Source organism: Salvelinus fontinalis, chromosome 27 (genome assembly GCF_029448725.1).
Source record: "Salvelinus fontinalis isolate EN_2023a chromosome 27, ASM2944872v1, whole genome shotgun sequence".
In the NCBI taxonomy this organism is placed as follows: Eukaryota; Metazoa; Chordata; class Actinopteri; order Salmoniformes; family Salmonidae; genus Salvelinus; species Salvelinus fontinalis.
The window spans coordinates 15039591-15058413 of record NC_074691.1 but is presented as its reverse complement, the minus strand read 5'-3'; the positions used below and the strand labels follow the sequence as shown (position 1 = coordinate 15058413).

Genomic DNA, 18823 nt, shown 5'->3' with positions numbered 1-18823 from the left:
TGGTTTTGGTGGGCGGCCCTCTCTTGGCAGGTTTGTTGTGGTGCCATATTCTTTCCATTTTTTTTATAATGGATTTAATGGTGCTCCTTGGGATGTTCAAAGTTTCTGATATTTTTTTTATACCCAACCCTGATCTGTACTTCTCCACAACTTTGTCCCTGACATGTTTGGAGAGCTCCTTGGTCTTCATAGTGCCGCTTGCTTGGTAGTGCCCCTTGCATAGTGGTGTTACAGAGTCTGGGGCCTTTCAGAACAGGTGTATATATACTGAGATCATGTGACACTTAGATTGCACACAGGTGGACTCTATTTAACTAATTATGTGACTTCTGAAGGTAATTGGTGGCACCAGATCTTATTTAGGGGCTTCATAGCAAAGGGGCTGAATACATAAGCCCGCACCACTTTTCAGTTTTTGAATTTTTTTAAAACAAGTAATTTTTTCCATTTCACTTCACCAATTTGGACTATTTTGTGTATGTCCATTCCATAAAATCCAAAGAAAAATCGATTTAAATTACTGGTTGTAATGCAACAAAATAGGAAAAACGCCAAGGGGGATGAATACTTTTGCAAGGCACTGTATTTGACCGTATATGACAAATATTAGGGTTATCATTAAAACAATTAGCCAGAGTCACCTTTGTACATTTCAGTTCTTTTAATTCCCTTTATTGGTGAAACACAATTCATCAATGGTGTTGAGACATACAGAGACAGCTTTAAGAAAATATATTATTGACAAAAGTTGTGGAAAAACTAATAAACAGGGTTTGGAGAATGTTGTCAAATAGACCCAGACCATCCATATTAAATCAGTGATACATCTTAAGTAGAATATTGGTTTGGATCTAAGCATCGTAATTTCCTTGCTCTTTGTCCTGGAAACATGATTTAATTATTAGGGAAATGTACAAATGAATCAGAGAAAATGATGTCTGGATTCTCTCTGCATTGATAGAACAATGTGCACCTCTAAATAATAGCCTATAACAAATAACATTACTTGATAAAGGTTGATAACTACTTTTTTGAATATTTGGAAATGTGTATTTTGGAATATCTTATTCAAATATGTATAAAGATGATGCCAGCAGTCATTTTCCAATTCATTGTAAAGATGAGAACTCCATCTTACGGTCTCAAACCACTGTAATCCCTTCCCACACGTTCTTGAAATGAAGACCCCAAATCTGTTCAACACCACATTACCTCTTGAACTTTGGCCCCTGAGGGAATTTCTCATTGATGCTCCAATTATTTTCCTGATGCTGGAAAAGAACAGTTGAGAACACTGACTGCTTCCAAAATATAACTGACCCTATTCGCCTGCCCAGGTCAAGAGCGATGCTTTGTTTACCCACCAAGTTACATCTTTCCAAAACCAGTATATCTATCTATCCAGGGGCATAGTCCTGATCAACTGGCATTGGGGATTCAAGAGGAACAACAAATGCAAAAAGCTCTATAGAAATAAATATAAAGACACTTTTAAACAACATTGTTCCATCGCTTCACAAACACAAACAACAATAGCTCACACAGCAACATTTAACACAATGCAATATATTCAGTTCCCCTATTGGTGGGACAATAAGACAACCATATTAAGTGAACTAAAGCAACACTGAAGAGCAGATTAACATGTTGCCATTTTAAAATGTTGGCATGAACGTGCATGAACAAATAATGCCAGTGTTTGTCGTCCCTTTTCAATCATTACAGTCTGTTGTGAGTTGCTGTATTGTGGAATAATTCAATGTGGAATGTTTATGAAACTATCTTACCAAATGTAAGTTTAATGGCTGCGGGTTTAGTAACCTCTACAGACATATATTTATTGTGAATACATGGCTCTGGTAACCTCTATCCATAGAAGAGTCAGACTAAATGACACTTTAAACATAGATCACCCACAGAGGTTGTCCTAAATCGAAGTGACCAAAATGAAGTAGTAGTGAATGGACCAATACCAGACATCCATTTCTGCATGTGTTATTCAGTAGTAGAGCATCTGAAGGTTTAAAAAATATATACATGACAAATATAACATAGTCTTGATGATGATGTTGGTAGGCTGACCAAGATAAAGTACTTTATGCAAAACCTCCTCATGCGAGGCACTGTAAAGGAACATAACATTTCTTTCCAGCAAATAAACACACACAGGATTCACAAATAGATGACTAAAACCAGAACTACACCTCAACCTGTTCCTTTTGAGCACACATTGACAACGCTACAGCTTTTACAAACTCCCTCATGTTTGGTAGTCTTTGGGTTTGAAATATAGGCCTAAGCCTGAATATTTGGTCCAGATTGGAGGATTTTGCTTCCCTGTTGCTCATACTGGATTTCTACAGATTGCAGAATGAGAACAGAACAGTTAAGATTGTTGATATTTCTGTACAGGAAAGGTGACCCTACTGAAAACCCAAGGCATGTGCAACACCAACTGAGAATCAATTATAGGGGGCGTATTAGATATACCATAAATATTTACACAACACATAGCCAGTTAAAGATTAATGTCACAGTATGTAAATCCCAAACTCCATTCTCCGCTTAGCCATTCCCTTTTCTACAGAACTATGCATTTCCTCACTTCCCTTTTCAGTACATCTCACTGACTGGACCAGCTGATTAAGTCAAATATTGTACAGTAAAAACAATACAGCCCTGTTGCTCTGGAAGCTACAACCCTGGGGTGACACTGTGGACTGGGGAGATCACCACTGGTTAGGGGCTAGCAGAAAAAGCAGGAGGAGGAAGAGAAGTGCTGGGTGGGCTAGAACTTGGTGCTGTGGCTGAAGCTGTCCGACATGATGATGTTCTTGTAGAAGTTGTCAGAGCGCGCCGAGCAGTAACCCTTGACCTTGTCAATGACTTGGTGCACTGGGATGATGGAGGAGGAGGAAGAGGAGGCCTCACCATCCAAGGAGACACTTTTAGGATTGGTCTGGTTGGAGTAACCTTTACCTGTCCAAAGGTGAGGAGAGATAATGTCAAGATTCAGAAACAACACACTGATCTTTGTGCTCTTTAACAATAGTGCACAGTACATTTCATTATTTTCTTTCCTTAAACTCACAATGACACAAAACTAATGGCAAAAGTCAATTGAAAAATAAGCAAGTGAAAACCACATCACTGGACACATACACAAAGTAGATCTTAGGCGTAGATTCAATCAGATCAAGCGTTGACCGGCGATAGCAGACACCCGATTAGCAGATGTTTTGGCTGTGTCGGAGGTGGAACTGTGTTGGAGCTGTCAAATCGGTGAGCAGCTGCTCTTGCATCATTGTCACAAAGCCGCTCACCGCTCACTCGCGGTAGAAGTTCAGAACAAGAAAGTGTATGCTATATAGAAATAATTTGTCTCAAATTGAAAAATCATAGAAATCCTTATAAATGAGTTTAATGATTTTTCAATTTGAGACAAATTATTTTGACTTTTGACAAATTATACCTAAAGAGGACATTTCCATTGGCTGCACAGAGTTGCATTAAGAGAAATCTCATGCAGCCTTGTTTACAAGTTCGAACACTGAAATGTGAAATGTAATCTACACCATTGTTCGAACTTGTAAACAAGGCTGCATGAGATTTCTCTTAATGCAACTCTGTGCAGCCAATGGAAATGTCCTCTTTAGGTATAATGCCTGGAGCCGCTTGTGGATTTGACAGCTCTAATGCAGTTCCACCTCCGACACCATCAAAACATCAGTTATGCGGATGTTGGCCAGAGCGGATCTGATTGAATTGGGCCCTAAATCTATATACAATGATTGTGTATATATGATTGTAGGTTGAATATGTGGCACTCATTTTAAACAATTCTAATGCATAGGCTTTGCCAAGATGATTTGCCTGTGTTTTCCTGTAACACAGCATGTTTCTTTAGCTTAGAAAATGTTTAAAGTTTAGGTTTATGTCTAGTTATTGTTTAAATGGAGTCCCAATATTTTCTGAGCAACAATTCTCATGCATCTCTGCATTCTTGTAGAATTCATTCCTATACATGCATGCACATTCAAACAATCTTGAAATTCAACCTGACACAACGGACAACTACACATATCTGTGTATCTTTCCGACATGTTTGAGCCGTTTTCATCTGTTTTTGTCTTATTCTTGTTTTGTTTGCCAAGTGATAATACATTGGGTTGGTCTTTGACATTTGATAATGTCAGGGCTAAAACATCCATTGCAGTTTTGAATAGAATGACTTGAGTGGGTCAATTAAGCACCGAACACAGGCTATGCAAAGCCTTTGGCATCTTTAGTAACAGAAGCGCTGGCTGCCTCCTCACTCCTGACACAATATGTATGTCTATTTTCAGTTTGAGAGATAAACAGCTATAATCACGATCACATATTAATCACTGGTTAATCATGAAATGGCATCCTCACTTTGATCCCACTGTTATTTCACCAAACCAGTTATCAACTCATCTCATACACTCATTAGTCCTCACATTGCACATGTGTTCTTGATGAGGTAATGTAAGGTCATCCTTAAAGTGTGTACACTGAGCCCATCCTATTACTCCTTAAAGTGTGTCCACAATAAAACAAAGTTTATTCTGCTAAGTCCCTGAGCTGCTATGTCAAGTAAGGTATTGGAGGACACCTCGTTGGCAGCTTCACGCACGATTCTCACCCCTTTGTTTCTCACCCACTGCTTTATAGGCTCTGTCAGACTAGATTAGTCCATTAGCCGAGGGATGCCATTAATCGTTGGATCAGTCCAATATGACAACATCACAGGGTAAATTGCAGATTATCTCACCAAGGCACACATCTGGAAGCAATAGGATAGTGCACTGCACTGCACTGCACGCCTGACACGGATGCACAATGATTTTCTCTTGACAAAGTATCTTTCACATTACCTGAGATCTCCGTGAAACTTAGATAAATTAGGTCATTAATCATCTTATTATCACAAGGTCTGTGTATACACATGTAATAAGGCACAAACATCATGCTTGAATTGTGCATTTGGTTGTAAAGTATAGGTGAGGGTGATAGCACTATCTCCATTCAATAGGTCAGGGATGCACACACATACACACGTCTACAGTTTTCCATGTGACAGTTGAATGCTGAAATGCAAGCTGTGTGTTTAACTGTGGTATCATTGCTGCTAGCAGAAAACAGAGGCATCCTAGGGGAGCGGAATTAGTGTGGTATGAGTGAATGAGAGTGACATCCAGAACCACTGAGAAGAAGGCAAAGCAGCTCATCTGCCAAACTCTCTTATTGGTCAGATGATATTACTACAACTGTATTTATATTACTTCATGTCCATGTTTAAACCAAGTTAAACATGAATGTTATTAAGTTGTTATAGCATATTATCTTTGCTGCAAATCTCTAAATGTTTTTCAATGACTTTAGAGAGAACAATGGCAGAATAGAGGTCTTTGTCATACAGGGTCTTCATGTCACCATTCAGTCTGGATTCAATCTAACTATCAAAGGAAGCATTTGGCATCGAAACTAAATGCACACATGCCAATTTTTGTGTTAATGTCAACACAATATTTCTGTTTTAAACGGTAAAATTTGTTATTGTTCTGTGAGACACACCAGTGTTAAGGAAAAGTGCAACTGCCAGCTGTTAGGTTGAATCCAGGCCTTCATGTTCAAAAGGGGAAAGGCCAATAACACAACATCACATCACACTGTGAGGAAGCATGGAGTCAGGCTAGCTTTGATGCAGTTCAGTTTACCTCAGGAGGTTTTCCTTCGTGCTATTGTTGGGCTACATCTACACACCACAAACATAAATACATACAGGAGATCAGCCACCATGTAGCCCAGGAATAACTATTGTACACTAAAAGCAAGAAAATAAATGTTTCACACAGTCCTTGTAGACATAGAGTACCAGCCAAAAGTTTGGACACACCTACTCATTCAAGGGTTTTTCTTTATTTTACTATTTTCTACATTGCAAAATAATAGTGAAGACATCAAAACTATGAAATAACAAATATGGAATCATGTAGTAACCAAAAAAGTGTTAAACAAATCAAAATATATTTTATATTTGAGATTCTTCAAAGTAGGACACCCTTTATCTTGATGACAGCTTTGCACATTCTTGGCTCTTCACTATTATTCTACAATGAAAATGGTAAAATGGTCAAAATAAATGAATAAAGAAAATGAGTAGGCGTGTCCAAACTTTTGACTGGTACTGTATATTTTTTTGTGAATAAAAATGAAGGGGAGAAAAAGTAATGTAAAGTATTCTTCTTTGCATAACTACAAGAAGTAAACTTTGGTATGAACAAAATGTGGTTCAATGAAACAGACCAACTGAAAGTAAACAAACCGCTGTGTGCCGCTCAATATTAGACCCTCCCATAGTGTCTTACCTGCATTACTGTTGCGCTTTGCAAAGGGGTTTAGAGTTGCTTTGGCCTTGGAAGTCCAGTTTGCTGTACTGGAGCCAAAAGAGCTGGAGGACAGGGACTTCCCCACCGTGTCTGAGCTGACCTTCTTGGTGTTGTTAGTGGCCGTCTTGCTCCAGTCTGCCACGCAACAAGAAACATTTCACACATACTTATTCAGTCAAAATTAACAGTGAAGTGATCTTTGATACTTCAGGGTTTTATGGAGTTTCTGTGTATCATATTTGACTGCGTATAAAGCTAAGACCTCCCGGGTTGTATACTTTAATAACCATTTTTCTTTGTTACTGTGAGTCCACAGGGCACTTTTAACGGGCTCCTGTGCAGATATGTACTAGTTTATATTCCAGTGACTTTCACTTCAATAGGAATTCTATTAACATTAGACAAGATGCAATGTAAAATGTCAACTGAAAATGTTTCAACAAGATTTTTAGCTTATAATCTTTATCACAATCACATAGGACTTTTATTAGCAATGTACAAGTACAGCAACTTCGCCCCTCAAATCCTAAAACCAGTTATGATAGTAGTGTTCTGAATATCAGGCCAGATATTTTTCCTGAGAGGGAGAAGTCTCTTTGTTGTCTGTTTGTTGTTAGATCTTTACCTGAGTTGTCTGCCAGGCGGAATCTGCCACAGCACAAGTATCTCCTCCACTGTTTCTGGACATTCTCTTTCAGTGCACAGTGGAATATGAAGATGAATAAACCTGTTAGCCAGAAAAGAACAATGGAGGAAAAGGCTGTTTAATAACAAGGAAGATGACAGAGAGGACAAATATAAGAGAGCAAGTTTGGTTCGTCTTCAGTTGCCAGATGTTGTACCAATGAGACCTCTGGTGGAACAAATAGTATATGACATGACAATGAGTAGAAGACTTATTATTGTTACCCACAGGAGGCTGCTGAGGGGAGGACAGCTCGTAATAATGTCTGGAATGGAGCTAATGGAATGGCATTATGAATTCGATACCATTTCACCTATTCCGCTCCAGGCATTACCACAAGCCCGTCCTCCCCAATTAAGGTGCCACCAACCTCCCTTTGGTCTTAACATATAATACATTAGAGACCTGCTTCGTACAAGAGTTTAAAAACAAACAAAATACACCTTCGATTCACATATTAGTAACCAATACTACTGTGTATTTTCCTTTAAGGTGCACAGCGCACCATAGGGTGGCCCTGTACCTTGCAGTGAGTTGAAGATGGAGAAGAGGTACATGAAGGCCAGGTTGACGGGTCCCCAGGCGAAGAAGGCGAAGCCCCAGGTCATGCCCAGGAGGAAGGTGAGACTGATGACGCTCCTCAGGTTCCTCAGCACCTCCTCACGCAGCGCGCGGTTGCTGCGCTTCCCGTTACGACCGCAGATCTGGATCATAACCACGATGAACATGGCCACGTTCAGGAGGAAGATGACAGAGAAGTAGCCCACACACGTCACATAGAACACCACCTGGCTCCGGATCCAACAGCTAGGAGGAGAGGAGAAGGAAGAGGGGAGGAGGAAGGGGCCAAGAGAGGAGACATTAGTAAAACTGGTTGCCGTTGGTTAACTTACATGTTTTAGCTGGAAGGCTGGGCCAATATCACATATATTACATACATTATGCACTATAGTACATAGTCCTGGTCCTATAACTGACATATGGGAAGACATAAACTTGGATTACACAAGTCTAAGACTACATCTACATACAGAATGTCATATATTTCTCTGCTATCTCTTGAACTTGATGCGGGACTTACAATTCAGAAGAGCCTTGTCCAGTCTCCCCCTTTCCATACTCCATTTTCCCATAGGAGTTTTTGTCAATAGCTACCACTGTAGCAACTATCGCAGCAGGCAGACCTGGAAGTGAGACATGGGGGGAAATTATATATTTTGAACATTCAGGTATATGTAGGGTTGCAAAGAGAGGGTATATTACTGGTAACTTTCAAAGTTCACCAGTAAACTACCAGAATTTTGGTAACTTTCAATTGTAATTTTTTTATTGTATCACATGACATATAGCGGCCTTTTAGGGTACTTCAGATTATAACAGGTTTCTGTAATTATCTCTGGACATCTTGTTTAAAATAATTAAATGAGATTATTTGAAAATAAAATAAATTGAATGACAAAGCTTTAAAATATTATTCTAGATATAAACCATCAACTAAGTGAATACCATTGGTGTTTAATATGAGAGTTTCAGCATGAAATATCCGTTGTGGTGGGCTTGGGGTGGGCTTGGGTTGGGATGTGGTATTTGGGGTGGGCTTGGGGTATTTGGTGTGGGATGTGGTATTTGGGGTGGGCTTGGGGTGGGATGTGGTATTTGGTGTGGGATGTAGTATTTGGTGTGGGATGTGGTATTTGGGGTGGGCTTGGGGTGGGATGTAGTATTTGGTGTGGGATGTGGTATTTGGGGTGGGCTTGGGGTATTTGGTGTGGGATGGGGTATTTGGGGTGGGCTTGGGGTGGGATGTGGTATTTGGTGTGGGATGTGGTATTTGGGGTGGGATGTGGTATTTGGGGTGGGCTTGGGGTGGGATGTAGTATTTGGTGTGGGATGTGGTATTTGGGGTGGGATGTGGTATTTGGGGTGGGCTTGGGGTGGGATGTAGTATTTGGTGTGGGATGTAGTATTTGGTGTGGGCTTGGGGTGGGATGTGGTATTTGGTGTGGGATGTAGTATTTGGTGTGGGATGTGGTATTTGGGGTGGGCTTGGGGTGGGATGTGGTATTTGGTGTGGGATGTAGTATTTGGTGTGGGATGTGGTATTTGGGGTGGGCTTGGAGTGGGATGTAGTATTTGGGTTGGGCTTGGGGTGGGATGTGGTATTTGGTGTGGGATGTGGTATTTGGGGTGGGCTTGGGTGGGATGTGGTATTTGGTGTGGGATGTGGTATTTGGGGTGGGCTTGGGGTGGGATGTAGTATTTGGTGTGGGATGTGGTATTTGGGGTGGGATGTGGTATTTGGGGTGGGCTTGGGGTGGGATGTAGTATTTGGTGTGGGATGTAGTATTTGGTGTGGGATGTGGTATTTGGGGTGGGCTTGGGGTGGGATGTGGTATTTGGTGTGGGATGTAGTATTTGGTGTGGGATGTGGTATTTGGGGTGGGCTTGGAGTGGGATGTAGTATTTGGGGTGGGCTTGGTGTGGGATGTGGTATTTGGTGTTGGATGTGGTATTTGGGGTGGACTTGGGGTGGGATGTGGTATTTGGGGTGGGCTTGGGGTGGGATGTGGTATTTGGGGTGGGCTTGGTGTGGGATGTGGTATTTGGGGTGGGATGTGGTATTTGGGGTGGGCTTGGGGTGGGATGTGGTATTTGGTGTGGGATGTAGTATTTGGTGTTGGATGTGGTATTTGGGGTGGGCTTGGGGTGGGATGTAGTATTTGGTGTGGGATGTAGTATTTGGGATGGGCTTGGAGTGGGATGTAGTATTTGGGGTGGGCTTGGTGTGGGATGTGGTATTTGGTGTTGGATGTGGTATTTGGGGTGGGCTTGGGGTGGGATGTGGTATTTGGGGTGGGCTTGGTGTGGGATGTAGTATTTGGTGTTGGATGTGGTATTTGGGGTGGGCTTGGGGTGGGATGTGGTATTTGGGGTGGGCTTGGGGTGGGATGTAGTATTTGGTGTGGGATGTGGTATTTGGGGTGGGCTTGGGGTGGGATGGAGTATTTGGTGTGGGATGTGGTATTTGGGGTGGGATGTGGTATTTGGGGTGGGCTTGGGGTGGGATGTAGTATTTGGTGTGGGATGTAGTATTTGGTGTGGGATGTGGTATTTGGGGTGGGCTTGGGGTGGGATGTGGTATTTGGTGTGGGATGTAGTATTTGGTGTGGGATGTGGTATTTGGGGTGGGCTTGGAGTGGGATGTAGTATTTGGGGTGGGATTGGTGTGGGATGTGGTATTTGGTGTTGGATGTGGTATTTGGGGTGGGCTTGGGGTGGGATGTGGTATTTGGGGTGGGCTTGGGGTGGGATGTGGTATTTGGGGTGGGCTTGGGGTGGGATGTGGTATTTGGGGTGGGATGTGGTATTTGGGGTGGGCTTGGGGTGGGATGTGGTATTTGGTGTGGGATGTAGTATTTGGTGTTGGATGTGGTATTTGGGGTGGGCTTGGGGTGGGATGTAGTATTTGGTGTGGGATGTAGTTTTTGGGGTTGGCTTGGAGTGGGATGTAGTATTTGGGGTGGGCTTGGTGTGGGATGTGGTATTTGGTGTTGGATGTGGTATTTGGGGTGGGCTTGGGGTGGGATGTGGTATTTGGGGTGGGCTTGGGGTGGGATGTGGTATTTGGGGTGGGCTTGGTGTGGGATGTAGTATTTGGTGTTGGATGTGGTATTTGGGGTGGGCTTGGGGTGGGATGTGGTATTTGGGGTGGGCTTGGGGTGGGATGTGGTATTTGGGGTGGGCTTGGTGTGGGATGTGGTATTTGGGGTGGGCTTGGTGTGGGATGTGGTATTTGGGGTGGGCTTGGTGAGGGATGTGGTATTTGGGGTGGGCTTGGAGTGGGATGTGGTATTTGGGGTGGGCTTGGTGTGGGATGTGGTATTTTGGGTGGGCTTGGTGAGGGATGTGGCATTTGGGGGTTCGTGGATGGCTTTTGACCATTTATTTGGATTCCTCACATCTTACTTATTGTTAAAAAGAGGTTTGGTCCATTTTGGATATTGGGTACTACATTTATTGAATATTAGATGAATCCTATAAATTGAAACAACCAATCTGGGTTCAATTGTCTTTCAACAAAATAATGTTTCAGGAATTATAATCTTATCTGTTTCTAACTATAGAAACCGTTTCAGAACAATCTGAGATGGTGGGTATTGAAATCCTCTTTCATGTGCTTTTTGAGGTGGAATGACTCATTGTTGATTAGATGCTTTTTTCATTAATTAAGGTATTTTCAATAATACATTACCAAAGTTACCATAGATTGCCATAGATTACCTGTTAATTAAAAACATTTGAGACAGTTCTGGTAACTTTGGCAAATTACCGGTAGTTTTGCAACCCTAGGTACAAACTATGTTGAAATTCAGTGTATAGCGAGAATAATGCATACCATGCGTTTGCATTTTAATAGGAATTTGGTCTATGACATAGCCAGCATACTGCATAGTAATTAGTTTATCCAACTTTAGTGCCACTTACCCCAGCCGACGATGCAGAACTTGAGAATGTACCTCCGGATGTAGGTGTTGAACACTTTGACCAGGGCGATGTACATGTGGATGGACTCAAGGCCCATCCAGGTGAAGGATGTGAGCAGGAAGAAGTGGAGGAAGACAGCCACAGCCACACACAGGCCGTCCATTTCAAAGGAGGCCAGCCAGCCATCCAATAGGAACAACATGTTGAGGAAGAGCAGTGACGTGCTCAGGTTCATCAGGATCTTGGACGGGTAGTCACGACGCAACTTCCTGTAGAGAGGGCAGACACTGAATAACACTGTCTGACTACTACAGTTCTGGTTGTCTTTCTTATAATATCATGGCCAATGACTAGGATCAATAGTCCACCTGACGTAGACAGGAAGAATTCATAAGACTAGTTATAGGAGTATTTCCTGGTCACATGTTGGAGTTGTCCAAAATGGCAATATACTCACTCAAAGGCAATATAAGTTAGAAGCGTTACAGCAGAGAAGATGGCCGATATGCCACATCCGATGTAGGTGATGAAGGTAAGAATCTTGGTGTTTTTCTCATCAATATGTTCAGCAGATCCAGAGATATCCTTCACAGAGAATACAGAAAATAAAAGTATCCACCAAACAAGCAAGTCAAGTTCGACTTGCAAGCTATACTTCCAAGTTATACTGTAAGATTCATACTATACAAGGACAAACTGCTGGTTTAAATGAATCAGAGAGTCACAATTATAAGGGGAAAGAGTCTCCAACTGGTTTAATGTGAACACAAGTCTTACCATTAGGATGCCAAAGTGTGTGAGATGGTCACAGAGGCAGATAGTCTTGTTTCCATTGGACATGGGACTAACCCTGCAGCCTTTACTGTTCCAGCCACCTGAACCATCTTGTGGAGACAAAGACAAACTCTCTGGTGTATTCTACAATTGTAAGGCTTTAACTTAAATTGAGATTGACATACTCTGAGTGTACAAAACATTTTGCTCTTTCCATGACATAAACTGAACAGGTGAATCTAGGTGATAGCTATGATCTCTTACTGATGTCACTTGTTAAATCCACTTAAATCAGTGTAGATGAAGGGGAGGAGACAGGTTAATGAAGGATTTTTAAGCCTTGAGACAATTGAGACATGGATTGTGTATGTGTGCCATTCAGAGGGCAAGACAAAATATTTAATTGCCTTTCAATGAGTTATGGTAGTAGGTGCCAGGCGCACCGGTTTGTGTCAAGAACTGCAACACTGATGGGTTTTTCACACTCAACAGTTTCCCTTGTGTATCAAGAATGGTCCACCACCCAGAGGACATCCAGCCAACTTGACACAACTGTGGGAAGCATTGGAGTCACCATGGGCCAGCATCCCTGTGGAACGCTTTCGACACTTTCCATGCCCCAACGAATTGAGGCTGTTCTGAGGGCAAAAGTGGGTGCAACTCAATATTAGGAACGTGTTCTTAATGTTTTGTACACTCAGTGTATATTTCAACAAGCAAAATATTAGTTTTTTTCCCCAACTTACTTTTCATGGTAAAATCCCAGAACATGCAGGTTGGCTTTGGCTTTGGCTGAAAGACACAATCACTGTCTGATTACAGGTAGATGTTCCAGGCGTTAATTTGTATTGTACTTACGACTTTAACTGTTGAACTACCATCAGGCATCAACTATCATCAACTGAGTGGTTACAGACAAAAGGTTTTTACCTAAGTGGAATGATAAAAGAAGAAGAGAGGGAGGACAAAAAGTAAACAACAGGGGGATAGGAGGGAAGCAAAGAGAGGAGAAAGGAACAGATTATATGAAGTTTATTTCCAAAATGCTATTTTTTCACATTTGTGTTTTTTCATCCAAATTATTGCTTATGGGTACCTTTATGTGTGTGTAAAGTATTACTGTTCTCAGATGTATAATTCCTAGATTTTAAATGTGGATGAATTTATTTTTAAAAATTCTAAACGTTATATATATCCATTGTTTAGATGGAATGGAATATTCGTATCCTGTATATTTGACTGTGATATGTGGTTGTCTCACATAGCTTTCTTAAGATGAATGCACTTACTGCAAGTCGCTCTGGATAAGAGCATCTGCTAAAATGACTAAAATGTCTAATGTAAATGTTTTGCATACAGCTTTCATATTACTGTATTGAAATGGTTTAAATATTGATGTCAAAAATGTATCATTTGCACAGTTCTTTATTAAAAATGTAGTTATTTGTTACATTTGACTGTGCAAAGCCTAGCAGTACTACTCATTTCTCTGAGAGTGAGGCGGATATATAGTATTTTGCACCCCAAAATATGATTTGCCTCTCTGAAATGAAACCATCAAGTGATAGGTTTTAACCAAATAAGTTACATAATATGTCATTAAAAACCCCCAATGTTTTTAAGAATTTCTTTAAACCAAATAAGCTAATTTACCAATATTTTCTGAAAATGGATATATCATTTTGGAATGAAACTCTTCATATAGAGGTGAGAGGAGGAGGGCGGGTAGACTACCTGGTAGTTCAGATGTACTATCTCAATCTCCACGGGATCCTGCAGGTTACTGATGGAGTAATTGCCCACACTGCTGGCCACAACATAGCTGTTAAGAGACAACCCGTCCTGTTCATCCTGAGAATGATAAAAGAAAAGTTTGATTTTGAAATATAAACACATAACACTTAAAACTATAGATGCACATACCAGGCATACGAATCACCATGCATTAGTAGGAAACAAGAAAATAAATCACAACACGCTAAGCAGACACACCAGTAGTGTTGAATTGCATCAGAAAGAGGCATAAACCTGAAAATATCACTCAAATCTATAGATTCACATACCAGACACATGAGTCACCATCCATGGAAAGGATGTGTGAGAAAAGAAGACATACTGTTATATCCTGAAAAGACACTAAATCAGATACATTCCACCAAAAAGAGGTAGAAACCTGGAATAGTCCTATCTTGCTGAAGAACATGAAGTTAATCCTGGAGATGGCAGCGGTCTCAGCGTCGGTCAGGTTTCTGAGCAAAGTAGCTGGCAGTGTGACCTGAGCCAGGGGATTCAGCTGGTTAGACTCAAAGTCAATCTGGTGGGAGAGGAGTTAGTTAGACTAAGTTAGTTAGTTTGCCATTAACAATTTGAATTTGATTATTCAACGTAGACAGAGGTATGCTGATTATTATGCTGATTATATAATGAGTCCCCTGCTGTACCATCTGGAGGTCACTTCCAAACCTCTGTGGTGGACAGGTGGCTTATGACTAAAGCGTGCCCCTTCTGCTGGCACAGCATTGACACGTATGGCAGGGGCATAGGGTAAAACACATGAAACCGAGCGAGAGGGAAGGCTGTGGTGGACTTGACGTTAGTCAGTTGTATCGTGTTCGCTTAACTCTACAAACCTTGCAGAATGATAAATGACAGGACTCCCACTCCGTCCATGTGTGTCACAAGGTTGCGAGTGTGTTGTGGGTACAGAAAACATTCTTAACGACTTAAACAAATAGACATCCTGCCATTTATGTTGAATGGACTCAACAGGCCTGATGGGTTGTGAGTCACCTTTAACACACAACTAGAGTTTCCACAGGAAGGCTTTCCTGGAAGCCCTGCCTGACTGGTAGGACTGGCTCACACACACAGTAGGAGCGAGGCTTAACATACCCTATTTACTCTCAAGGCACATTGAATGAGACAATAACCTCAGCTCTCATCTTGGCAAGTATGTATGTTATGAACAGTCCTTGCATATATAGTACCACACTGCCCAGTACAGTGCAGTGCAGCAGATAACACTGATTTCTGTATAACACTTATGTATAACACTGACCCTAACTGACCGTACCTGGAGGTCTGTGGTGTTGGGTTGTATGAAGGCACTGAAGGAGGTCCCGTTGAACTTGCCATGGTTCAGTGTTGAGATGCCCAGAGCCAGATTTTTAGAGGTGATGCTCACTGAAGGCCCATCAAACTCTAACTTCTGAACCAGCTCATCCACCGTCTTCAATGTCCTACACGCAGATAGAGTTATCATACTAATGGACTGGATAGTGACTTTCACTAGGGTCTCACAGTGCTTTACTTTGGTACAAAGAAACAACACAAAGTGAACATACAGTACATCTACCTGGGAGATATAGTCATAACTCAATTATGCTTACTCCCAGCATGCTGGACACAGTAAGAGGTGGGTTCTGAGAAGAGGAGAGACCACGGCAGTGGGAGCAGACAGGGGGAAGATGAGAAGAAGGTATCTTACCTCTCTGAGGCTACAGCCAGGGCTGACACAGAGCTGGTCATCACGTTGGAGATGATGTTCAATACGGTGGTGGCCAGAGTGGTGTTGATCTTGGCCACGTTGACAAGCTGCTTCACTTTGCCCACCACCTTGAACACCTCGTCTACGGAGAGCTCGTTGTTGGTGATGTCAGCAAGCTGGTCGGCAACTTCAGCAGCGTTCTCTGTTTGGGGAAAGTTAGGCAGAGAGAAAACAACTAGATGAGGGCTGTCAATAGATAATCATTATTAGTTGTCTGCTGACTGTCCACTCTCTGCCATGGTGAGGCTGTAAACACGTTTTATCTCTAAAACTGCATCTCAGTGGGCATCTCTGTCCCTCTATCGTGTTGAGATCAAATATATCTCAAGTATTCATTCTTGCAGCTGTTTTGATTCTATCTGCTGTGGAATCATTAAAGTGATTTAAGATGGCGGTGGCCTACCTGCTGAAACATTGATGGAATCGATATCAGTGCAATTACTGAGGTCTGGGCCGACCCAAAACGCTGTGTAATTCAGGCGGCTGATCTCACTGGGGACAAATCAACACAAAATCAGATCTAGTATTTTAAGATTGATCCAAGATGAATTACCTCAAACAAGTTCATGCAGACAATGTCAGCATATCAATAGTTTGACATAGTTTGATATAGTAGATGTGTCAGTCTCACCATGTTCTGGATGTAGTCTGGTCTTTGTTGGGGAAACAGGGGACATACTGAGTGACCGTTGGTCTGCTCTCTGGCCAGATATAATGGAGGGGAGTTTCCTCCGGGCAGTTCTCTGAATGAGAGAGAGAAAACCGTGCAACTTCAAAATGTTAACACCGCACATCAGCAATATATTAATGTCCAATGACTACAAGAGGAAGTTGGGAAACGTTAGAGGCATTCACATTTCAAACCTAATCGAATTAGGAGGTGCTTTAGAATCCGTGGTGCGACAGTGCACCGTAAAAAAAAAATAATAATCTGGGCTGTGGGAGTGTATTTTTCCACAGTCACTTTCTGCAGTAAGAAGAGAGGCATTGAAGTGATTAAAGCGGGTCTGGGTGAGATCATGTCCTACCGACAGACTGCACGGCGACAGCTTCTAGCTCCAGTCCATTGCCAATGTTAGGGCTGCTTCCCACCATCTTGGTGGAGATGGCTACTTCTCCCAGGGTCACATTGGTGGTGGTCTGATAGACCAGCAGGGCCTGGCAAGTGAATCTGGAGGGGGAAGAGGATGAGGGAGAGGAGGAGGGAGTAGGAAGAGGAGGAGGGGTGGGGAAGAAGGAACAGGAGGAGGGGTGGGGAAGAAGGAAGAGGAGGATGGAAGGAAGAGGAGGAGGGGTGGGGAAGAAGAAAGAGGGGTGGGGAAGAAGGAAGAGGAGGAGGAGTGGGGAAGTAGGAAGAGGTGCAGGGGTGGGGAAGAAGGAAGAGGGGTGGGGAAGAAGGAAGAGGTGGAGGGGTAGGGAAGAAGGAAGAGGGGGAGGGGTGGGGAAGAAGGAAGAGGAAGAGGGGTTGGGAAGAAGGAAGAGGGATTGGGAAGAAGGAAGAGGAGGAGAGGTGGGGTGGGGAAGAAGGAAGAGGGGTGGGGAAGAAGGAAGAGGAGGAGGGGTGGGGAAGAAGGAAGAGGAGGATGGAAGGAAGAGGAGGAGGGGTGGGGAAGAAGAAAGAGGGGTGGGGAAGAAGGAAGAGGAGGAGGAGTGGGGAAGTAGGAAGAGGTGCAGGGGTGGGGAAGAAGGAAGAGGGGTGGGGAAGAAGGAAGAGGTGGAGGGGTAGGGAAGAAGGAAGAGGGGGAGGGGTGGGGAAGAAGGAAGAGGAAGAGGGGTTGGGAAGAAGGAAGAGGGATTGGGAAGAAGGAAGAGGAGGAGAGGTGGGGTGGGGAAGAAGGAAGAGGGGTGGGGAAGAAGGAAGAGGAGGAGGGGTGGGGAAGAAGGAAGAGGGGTTGGGAAGAAGGAAGAGGAGGAGGGGTGGGGAAGAAGGAAGAGGAGGAGGGGTGGGGAAGAAGGAAGAGGGGTGGGGAAGAAGGAAGAGAAGGGGGGGTGGGGAAGAAGGAAGAGGGGTGTAGAAAGAAGAAAGAGGAGGAGGGGTGGGGAAGAAGGAAGAGGGGTTGGGAAGAAGGAAGAGGAGGAGGGGTGGGGAAGAAGGAAGAGGGGTTGGGAAGAAGGAAGAGGAGGAGGGGTGGGGAAGAAGGAAGAGGGGTGGGGAAGAAGGAAAAGGAGGAGGGGTGGGGAAGAAGGAAGAGGGGTTGGGAAGAAGGAAGAGGAGGAGGGGTGGGGAAGAAGGAAGAGGGGTGTAGAAAGAAGAAAGAGGAGGAGGGGTGGGGAAGAAGGAAGAGGGGTTGGGAAGAAGGAAGAGGAGGAGGGGTGGGGAAGAAGGAAGAGGGGTGGGGAAGAAGGAAAAGGAGGAGGGGTGGGGAAGAAGGAAGAGGGGTTGGGAAGAAGGAAGAGGAGGAGGGGTGGGGAAGAAGGAAGAGGGGTGTGGAAGAAGGAAGAGGAGGAGGGGTGAGGAAGAAGGAAGAGGAGGAGGGGTGGGGGTGGGGAAGAAGGAAGAGGAGGGGGTGGGGAAGAAGGAAGAGGGGTGGGGAAGGAAAAGGAAGAGGGGTGGGGAAGAAGATAGAGGAGGAGGGGTGGGGAAGAAGGAAGAGGAGGAGGGGTGGGGAAGAAGATAGAGGAGGAGGGGTGGGGAAGAAGGAAGAGGAGGAGGGGTGGGGAAGTAGGAAGAGGTGCAGGGGTGGGGAAGAAGGAAGAGGAAGAGGGGTGGGGAAGAAGGAAGAGGGGTTGGGAAGAAGGAAGAGGAGGAGGGGTGGGGAAGAACGAAGAGGAGGAGGGGTGGGGAAGAAAGAAGAGGGGTGGGGAAGAAGGAAGAGGGGTGGGGAAGAAGGAGGAGGGGTGGGGAAGAAGGAAGAGGGGTGGGGAAGAAGGAAGAGGGGTGGGGAAGAAGGAGGAAGGGTGGGGAAGAAGGAAGAGGAA

General features: G+C 43.5%; 1 protein-coding gene across 9 annotated transcripts in view; it reads right to left on the bottom strand.

The window, feature by feature from the left end:
• Positions 1-637: 637 nt before the first annotated feature.
• LOC129825122 (adhesion G-protein coupled receptor G6-like) overlaps positions 638-18823 on the bottom strand; it is a 60066-nt gene continuing 41880 nt past the window's right edge. For 8 of the 9 annotated variants that reach the window (XM_055884922.1, XM_055884925.1, XM_055884928.1 and 5 more), the window contains 16 exons: positions 16933-17075; positions 16536-16647; positions 16308-16396; positions 15845-16046; positions 15431-15596; positions 14531-14671; positions 14092-14208; positions 13104-13149; positions 12361-12467; positions 12041-12168; positions 11584-11852; positions 8180-8282; positions 7622-7905; positions 7039-7140; positions 6393-6548; positions 638-2979 (listed from right to left, as the gene is read on the bottom strand). In XM_055884922.1, the coding sequence (XP_055740897.1) occupies positions 2789-2979; positions 6393-6548; positions 7039-7140; positions 7622-7905; positions 8180-8282; positions 11584-11852; positions 12041-12168; positions 12361-12467; positions 13104-13149; positions 14092-14208; positions 14531-14671; positions 15431-15596; positions 15845-16046; positions 16308-16396; positions 16536-16647; positions 16933-17075 (2356 nt within the window). In that variant the 3' untranslated portion in view covers positions 638-2788. Of the gene's footprint in view, positions 2980-5741; positions 5780-6392; positions 6549-7038; positions 7141-7621; positions 7906-8179; positions 8283-11583; positions 11853-12040; positions 12169-12360; positions 12468-13103; positions 13150-14091; positions 14209-14530; positions 14672-15430; positions 15597-15844; positions 16047-16307; positions 16397-16535; positions 16648-16932; positions 17076-18823 lie in introns of all 9 variants that reach the window. The other variant, XM_055884929.1, reaches the window with a different exon arrangement.